Consider the following 8,654-nt stretch of genomic DNA (forward strand, 5'->3'; position numbering starts at 1 on the left):
ACAGAGACCAGAGGGGAAAAAGAGGGCAGGAGGAGGCATTCCTTGGTTCCAACCTTCAGCCCTTGGTCAGTGAATCTTGAGCCTCTCCCTTCCCCATAAGGAACAATCTCTAGAGGAGGGTGTTGTGTGTGTAAGTCAGCCAGCAAATTTCTAGCTCACCCTAAAGGCAATGCAGAAAGGAGAGATGAGGTTGGCTGGCTGGAGGATGGGAAGCCATGCACCATGACGGGGGTTATGGGAGCAGCTCATGAATGAAATACAAATCCCCAGGCAAAGCACCCAAGCGCTCAGGACAGCAGGTGGGTGGAACTTTATTGACTTGCTGAGAATCCCCTTGATCTGCCTCGGGAGGTGGGTGTTGGATTCAAGGCTAGTTATGAGCTGAAGGACAGAGTAGGAGCAGGGCTGGAAGGTTCAGGAAAGAAGTGGGCACCAGGTCACTCAGTAGGTGATGGACGTCTTCAGACTTGACTCCACTGTCTTCTTCAGGATGGTGTGCTGGCTGGAGCTAGAGCCAGAGCTGAAGCCAGAGCCAGACACAGAGCAAGAGCTTGAAGCAGGGCCTTGGCCAGAGCCCGGGGTGCTGCTGAAGCCTCCAGTCACGACGCTGGAGCAGCAGGATCCAAAGCTGCCTTTCCCACCTCTGAATCCACAAGCACCCCCTCGGCTGCCACCAACACCTCCAGACACAATGCCACTGTCTCCCACTGTGGCTGCAAAAAAAAAAAAATGGGTCTCAGAAGAGTCCTCAGTATCTATGGTGTTCCCTCTCTAAACATCCCCTGGTACTCACAGGTGGCCACCCGGCTGGTGCACTCCCCGGACATCCTGGGGGAGAAAAGACAAGAAGCAATGAGAAAGGCTGCAAAGAACGTGTCCCCAGGTGTCTAAAAATTGGGCATTCTTTTAGACAAGATGTCTCTAAAGTGCTGAAGTACACACCGGGCTCAAACTTCCCATCCTCTGCTTCAGCATCCCGCCTCTAGCAGCAGCTCAACTACCTTCTCAGCACATAGAATCCACATCCCCAATTTAAAATCCCTCCCAGCAGAATTGGGTGCCCTTAGTGACCCACAGTGTCAGGAAATCTCTCAGAATCCGTGTTGGCAAGGGGAGCACTATCTGGGCATTCTAGCTCCTTCCCCGCCCACACACGTATTTCTAGGTCCATCCGAGATGCCCCACCTGCACTCCTCGCCCTCCAGCAGCCTGCGATACATGGCGATCTCCACGTCCAGGGACAACTTCGTGCTCATCAGCTCCTGATAGTCTCGGAGCAGCCTGGCCATGTCCTGCTTGGCCATTCTCAGAGCACCCTCAAGCTCATCCAGCTTGCTTTTGGCATCCGTGAGGGCCAGCTCCCCATGCTGCTCAGCATCGCTGATGGCTGACTGCATGTTGGCATTCTAAAAGGGAGGAGAAATGAGGGAGAAAGTGGCTGTGTGCCCAGCACAGCCTCCAAATCGCCCAGTGGGCACATACTTGGAGGGCTGGGGTGGGCCATAACCTCAGGGGCTTAACATCATCATGGCCACCCCACCACAGCCCCCCTCATTCTAAAATCAAGTGTTCCTCCCCTGCTTCCTTGCCTTGCTGTGGAGCGCTGAATGTGGCCCTGCAAAGTTTCATGCCCACCCCAACCTCAGAAAGAAACCTTATATGGAAGTGGAATTTCATTGATATAATTAGTTAAGGATCCAGGACCATACTCTGCTGCATTTATGCCAAGACCTAAATCCAATGACCGGTGTTCTTACTAGAAGAGACAAAGCCACAGAGACAGAGAGAAGACGCTGTGTGAAGATGGAAGCAGAAACTGTTAATGCAGCTCTTAAACAAGAAAGCCCAGGCACCACCAGAAGCTAGGAAGAGAGAAAGAAGGATTTGCCAAGCTCCTCCAGATGGAATAAAATCCTAGCCACACCTTGAGCTCCGATTTGCGGGGCCCAGAGCTATGAAAGAATACATTTCTGCTGTTCTCAATCACCAAGTCCGCAGCAATTTGTGCAACAGCCTAGGGAGCTAATACACCTCCCTGGGCCCCTGCTCTGTCTCTCCCTACCCACCCCCACCCCCAGCACTTTAGGAGATGCTCTCCTGAGGCACCTAAAGATCTTTCTGTCCTGTATGTGTCCTGATCTTCAGTCATCTTGAGGGCCATCATGGTCCCCTTTCAAATGGTTGGTTTCAAATGGTCAGAGCCTATCAAATCATCTGCCTCAGAGGACAGGGAGATGGCTCAGTGGAATAAGCGCTTTCCTGGCAAGCACAAGGGCTTGAGTTCAATCCCTGGTTCCACAAAAAAAAAAAAAAAAATCTGCCTCAAATTTTTGGTTTAGGGCTGGTGAGATGGCTCAGTGGTCTAAAGCACCTGCTTAGAACAAAGCTCAGCAAAGCACAGGGACCGCGGTTCAATCCCCCAGCACCACATGCCAGCCAGCCCCGTCCCCGGTGGGCTGAGCTGGCCACACACACACACACACACACACACACACAAATAAATAAATAAATAAATAATTTTTTTAAAAAAATTTGGTTTAAAAAATACAGTGTCCGTATGTGCTCTCCCATCCAGTAAGAAATCAGAGAAAAGCCAGGGTGCCTGCCCCTCTGCCTTACAGCTGATTGCACACACATCAGATTCAGGAGAGAAGCAGCTCCCCAAGGCGCCATGATTCCACCCCTGCACCAGCACCCCATGCTGGGAGCATCATCTCCACTCTCTGCCTGAACAAGGTGAGACTCAGAAAGGTGACGGATGGCAAACTAAGATCCCCAACCTAATATAGCTGTGTCCAGCACACCAGCCTGGCTCAGGGGACCTCAGTCTGCCAGGCTTGTGCAAAAGGAAGAGCCGCTTGACCCTAAAAAGGGACTCCCACAAGAAAGGTGCTTGGCTACAAGTCAGGAGCTATGATCCCAGACCTGGACACCCCGTAGACCCTCCTCAGGTGTCCCTGGGCTCTGAAGACCACATGCTTCATCAGGTTTGTGGGACCCAGGCTTGGAGATTCTGGTTCCTCAGGTCTGGCACAAAACCCAGGAATCTGCATCATAATGACACTTAGGGGACTCCAGACCAAGGTTTCCACAGAAGAAGCAAACTGAAAGCTAGACCCAGCTCCCACCCATCTCAGACCCTGCACCTCATTCCACAGGCACGCAAAGGAAAGTCTACAGTGAGGCGAACAGCCTATGCATCATCCAAGAAACTTCCTGGAGGGCTGTGCTCACTTGTGCCTGGGCCCCCTGAGACTCGAGAATCCAGCTGCACTGAGGGGATCTGCCTAACACTGTCTCTGTTTGCCATCCTCCATGGACCATGAGGTCAATCCTTTGCGTTTGGGGAACATGAGTGCACAGACACTTGACAACTAGGGAGTTACATCCGCCCCATGTGGGAGTGAGCTCCTCCAGAGGAGCAGGGAACGAAGGGGAGGGAACACACCCTCCCCTTATGAGGCAACTACCTAAGAAAATTCAGTTTTTATGTAGTCTGCTCTCTAAGAACTCCTCTTCCCCAACAGGAGGCCCAAAAGTCAGTGGTAGGCCTTAAATTCTCAGCTGTCTGAAGAGTAAGAGTCAAAAGAAGAAAGAAGAGTTAAATTAATTCTCTTTCTAAGAAGTTGAAAGTAAAATATCCACCCACATGTGGACTACACAATAACGAATATGACAGTTCCTCTGATTTGGGATGTGTAATAGGACTATCCCAGAAAAGCCAAAGTGCAGCCTACAGTTCACAGGAAGAAAGCAGAATTCATGCTAGAGGGGGCTTGAGGTTCTACCCACCCCAAATGATCCAGGGCTCCAGCCAGCTATTAATGCCTTGTGCACAAAACCACTAGCAACCTGGGGACACTGAGGCACAGCAGTGGAGGTCTTGGCCAGGCCTTGGCAACCTGACCTGGTCCTTGAGGCTGGCAATCTGATTCTGCAGCTTCTGGATCTCATGCTGCAGCTGAGAGATCTGGATCTTGGTTTCCTTCATGCTGTCCCCATGAAACTGGGCTGATGACTGAAGCTCCTGGTACTGAGAAGAACATAGGGGACATCATTGGTTGAGAAGACCACCCCTTTGACCTCCACACCATGGGGAGCATGGTCTCCCTTTGGAGATGCCTCCCACATGCTCGTTTTCCCTGTGTGGACTAACTGCCTGGGACCAGGACTCAGCGGATATACCTGCTCAAGTCCAAGCTTGTCTCCCAGTTGCCCTGCATTGCTTCCCTCCTGGGAAGGGGCCATGCTCCCAGGCAGCCAGCCCTGGAGGTTATCAGAGTGGCCCCAAATGGAATAAAGGTGGTCCGCACCCTCAGCTGTGGACACGGAGAGCCAGCATCGTGCCACCCCCAGCCCTAGTACCTTGGTCTGGTACAAGGTCTCAGCCTCAGCCCTGCTGGTGCAGGCAATCTCCTCGTACCGGGCCCGGACCTCATCGATGATGTCACTGAAGTCCGGACAGCGGTTGTTGTCCATGGACACCACTACAGATGTGTCATCCACCTGTGTCCGCAGCTGCTTCCTTTCCTGCAGAGAAGATGGCCTCAGCACCTACCATCCCCACTCCCTCTCCCTGAGGCCCTCAGTAGAAAGGGGGCTTAACTTTTTGCCTACCTCATTCACAGAGTATGATTGCCTCACTGAACTCAGCATCCTCATTTGAAAATAAGAACCAAAGAGTTGGTCTCTCCTGGCTCTTACTGCTTGGACATTAAAGAAAAGGGGCCTGCAGGGCTCAAAACCACCTGTCCCCATCACTCCTCTGGGCCCAGTCCTACTCCTCTCTCACTTGTTCCCCCTGCTCCAACCCGGATGGCCTCCTTGCATTGCCTCAAAGGCACCAGCAGGCCACAATCCCAGAAAAGCGCTATCGTGGAGACCTTCCTTTCCTCCCACAAATCTTCACTCTAGTTCCACCTTCTAAGGAAGAACCTATTCGAAGCTGCCACCTGTTCCCCATTTCCTATTCTCCTTTTCCTGTCCTCTGTGGCACTGATCACCTTCTGACATACCATATAATTTATTTATTTGCTAAATCTAATCTGTCTCACAAGAGAAAGCAAACTTTGTGGGGTTTGTCTGATTATTCATTAATGTATCCCAAGTACCTAGCAATCTATATAATAAATTTTTAGTGATTGTCAAAGGCCTGAATGGCCACAAATCTAAGCCACCTAAAAGGATTCCTGTCCTGATCAATCTCTCCCATGGCCACAGAGAATCTCCTTCCCACCCTGTCCCCTTATCACTCCCCCATGCCATTGGCAGATTCTCACCTCTTCATACAGGCGCCTCAAGAAGCAAAAGAATTCTCTCAGAGCCTCCAGTTTCCCTTCCAACTCCATCTTGCTCCAGAAAGCCCCATCTGCTTCCTGGGAACAGCGAGAAAGAAGCCACATAGCCACCACTTGGTCTCCGCCAGCCCTAGACTAACTCCAGAGTTCTGTGCCCCACTGCTCAGCTCTCACCCATCACATTTGCAGAGACCTCTCCTTCCTCCTCCAGCCCAGCATGCCCTATACTGACACACAGTGCTCTCCCTGATGAAGCCCAGCCAGGTCTGCTTCATCCCCTCCCGCGCAGCCACTCCTGCAGTGACCAGAGCCCCCAGGCAGTTCCTAGCTGGGTCTTGTCTTGGGTTCCCTATGTCTAAATAGCTGTCCCATTTTTCCCCTGGAATGGATAGGAAGGCAAAGTGATGGCATGTCTCCCTCAGAAAGAGCTTCCACCCTCTCCCAGCCTATGACCAGGCTCTGGTGATGACAGGGGCTCAGGATCCACATGGACACATGAACTCCCACACACACCTTTTTGAGGACAGCAAAGTCATTCTCCACCGTGGCATGCCTGTGGGCCTCTAGGTCATACCTGCCAAGGAAGTAGAATTGGACACAGTCAGGTACAGGAATGGAGTCCTGGGTCCTGTTCCCCACTTCCCTCCCTAAGAGGAACTTCCTCAAATTTTCATGCTTCACAATAGGACCCATGACCACGCTCTTCTCTCTTCTCCTGACCAGAGGCTCGGTTGCATCCTAGCTACATATGTGGACCACTCTTTCTACCAGTGTCCCCTATGACAGGAGACCATGTTCAGTTTCTAGGACACATTCATGTGTCTGTTCTCATAATTATTCACAACCACTATCTGTGGTAGGCAGCTTGGGTTTTATCAAACCAAAATGGCGTTTTTTTTTCCCAGGGTGCAGCTGCAGAAACTGAGGCTAACCAAGAGAAAATGACTTGCCCATGGCCACATGACTACCCGTGCTCACAGTCTCTCCAACACAAGCCTCTGTCAACACTAGGTGACCTAGGTGAAGAGCCCAAACCCTAACCACAGCCCATCTGTGAATCATGCCATGGGCCTAGGGATGGTCCCACTAAATTAGTTCCCTTCCAACCCTGAGACCAAAGAACATCTGAGTCACTTTGGCCCAAAGCCTGCTAAACAGGACTTTCTCAAGAAAACTTTACTGTAGCCTTGTTTGAATAAGCCCTTCCCAGGCCTGACCAGAAACATGGCCCTCATGGCTGTGGCCCGTAGGAATGGACCTCAGCCCCATGGAGAGAGGTAACCCTGCCCTTCCTCCAAGGCAGGCAGGGTGGCTGTGGTGTCTCGTTGGCCTCAGAAGGTGGGGCTCTGTGAGTTGGTGAAGGGGACACAAAGCAGGGAGGAGAGAGGCAGTCATGTGTCCCCAGACTGATGTGTCCCTTCCAGCCCCCCAGGAGAGCTGTGGTTTGCCTACTTGGCCTTGTACTCCTCTTCCTGTTTCTGGCAGGCTGTCAGCTCGGTATCCAAAGTCCCTCGTTCCCTCTGCAGCTGCTCCAGCTGATCCCTGAGATGAGCCAGATGGGCCTCAAAGATAGACTCCAGGTTCTGGGGACTGTCACTCCTCTCCAGTTGCTGCAGCAAGTGCCACTTGGTCTCCAGGACTTTGTTTTGCTGTTCTAGGAACCGAACCTGCAGCCAAGGACAGTACCTCTGAGTCCTCTAAGGGACTCCCATGCATGGCTTCCAGTAGGTCAAGCTTTGGGGACATTCCTGTCAACACCACTGTCCCCTGTCTTCCCATCCTGGTTGGGAAGTGCCCCTCATGCCTTTCCATGAGACCCTGGGCACATCCAAATGGCAGCCCAGCCTGACAGAAGCGTCGTCCCATCCTGACCATAGGTCTCTAACCCTGAGCCTCAGCCATGAACAGGCTCGGCATAACCAGAGCCTCCACTCAGGCCTCAGGAAGACTTCTTTGTTGCAAAAGTGATTGGGAAAGTAGTAGAAAGAGGTCAGACCTTCCCATTCCCAGTCCATCAGGAGCAGCTCCTCAGACAGAGCCACACAGACAGCAGCTGAGCTGAGTAGAACCTCACCTTGTCAATGAAGGAAGCAAACTGGTTATTGAGAGTTCGGATCTCCTGAGTCTCCTGGGTCTTCACCACTTGGAACTGTGAGTCAATCTCAATCTTCAGAGGGGTCAGCAGATTCTGGTTGATGGTCACTTCTCGGATACCCCCTGGAGGGCACAAGGAAAGCCCAGGCGCACCAGTCCCTTCCCCAGACCACATTCCCAGCCTTCCCCGTGACCCCCAAGTCCTTCCTTGAGAGCCTCTTTGGCATTGCCTGAAAGAACTGAGGCTCCTGCTGCTGAAACTGCCCCTGCTACGGCCCCCTGAGACAGCAGAACAGGCTGAACGGGTGCTGAAGCCCCTCTGGGAACGATACGGGGACAGAGACATGGCAGACACAGCAGGTACACAGCAGCAGACGGATGGACAGATGGACAAGGTGTATGTGCTTCTGCCCTGGGGCCCCAGCACGAGACTTTTATCCCCTCCCAGACCTGGGCTGGGCCTTGGAAAACAAGATGCTCTTGGCCTGACTGTGTCTGTCACTTGGCTCCAGCTGATTTATTCTGACACATCTGGGGAGTGGGTGCCCGGCGCACGGAAAGCTCAAAGGGGGAGACCCAGGCCCAGCCCAGGGAGCCCCCAGCTGGCAGAAGAGATGGGCCTGCCTCCCCCTAAGACAAAGAATCATTCAGAGCCCTGGACTGCAGTAAAGGGAAGGCCCAGCCCTGAGCGAGGACACTTTCAGGGAAGGATTCCTGGAGAAGGAAGTGGAGAGGAAGGGGAGCTTTGCTCAGAGCAGAGGAAGAGGGGGTGGGGTTCCAGTGAGGCATTCAAGCACCCTGAGAAGGAAAACTGAGGACTCCAAAGGGAAGTTCTCCCTCCAAGAGGTGGAGGAGGAAGGCTCCATGCAGCCCCATGGCCAGGACAGCAGAGTTGCTGTTACCATCATGGGCTAAAAGGTACTGCAGGATTTGGAAATGACACAGAAAAGCAGGGTGTCCCAGTCCTAGTCCCTCCTCTTGCCCAACCCAGCAGTCTCCCAGGAGGCCCCACCTGCTCCAGGCAGGCATCTCCAGCCAGGACCAAGCAGTGTTGTTGAGCCTGCCGGCATCGCTGCTCCTCCCTCCACAGTACCAGGCTGGTACCCCTAGGCCCCAGCCCTGAACATCCAGGGTACAAATCAGGAGTACCCGGACTCCAAAATAAATACACATTCAGAAAACAACTCTCGGGCCAGGGAGATAACTCAGTAGAATAAGTGCTTCCCTGGCAAGCACAAGGGCCTGAGTTCAATCCCCAGTTCT

At 52.7% G+C, this 8,654-nt stretch overlaps 1 protein-coding gene across 1 annotated transcript; it reads right to left on the reverse strand.

Moving 5' to 3' along the window:
- Positions 1-369: 369 nt before the first annotated feature.
- Krt78 (keratin 78) lies at positions 370-7,737 on the reverse strand. The gene is made up of 9 exons (XM_004637865.2): positions 7,372-7,737; positions 6,750-6,964; positions 5,811-5,871; positions 5,280-5,375; positions 4,366-4,530; positions 3,908-4,033; positions 1,186-1,406; positions 794-828; positions 370-713 (listed from the first exon to the last, which is right to left on the reverse strand). Exons 1-9 carry the CDS (start codon positions 7,735-7,737, stop codon positions 442-444), a joined length of 1,557 nt encoding a protein of 518 aa, XP_004637922.1. The 3' UTR covers positions 370-441.
- Between the last annotated feature and the right edge of the window lie 917 nt (positions 7,738-8,654).

This window comes from Octodon degus, unplaced genomic scaffold (genome assembly GCF_000260255.1).
Source record: "Octodon degus isolate 3935 unplaced genomic scaffold, OctDeg1.0 scaffold00093, whole genome shotgun sequence".
Lineage (NCBI taxonomy): Eukaryota > Metazoa > Chordata > Mammalia > Rodentia > Octodontidae > Octodon > Octodon degus.

What these genes read in the sequence shown, in the direction of transcription:
- Krt78 (XM_004637865.2), bottom strand. Translation starts at nt 7,737, where the DNA reads ATGTCTCTGTCCCCGTATCGTTCCCAGAGGGGCTTCAGCACCCGTTCA. An exon ending in ACTTTGCTGTCCTCAAAAAG is followed by an intron (nt 5,376 to 5,810) that starts GTGTGTGTGGGA and finishes CGCTGTTCCCAG; the next exon opens with GAAGCAGATGGGGCTTTCTG. An exon ending in TGAGGCGCCTGTATGAAGAG is followed by an intron (nt 4,531 to 5,279) that starts GTGAGAATCTGC and finishes TCTTCTCTGCAG; the next exon opens with GAAAGGAAGCAGCTGCGGAC.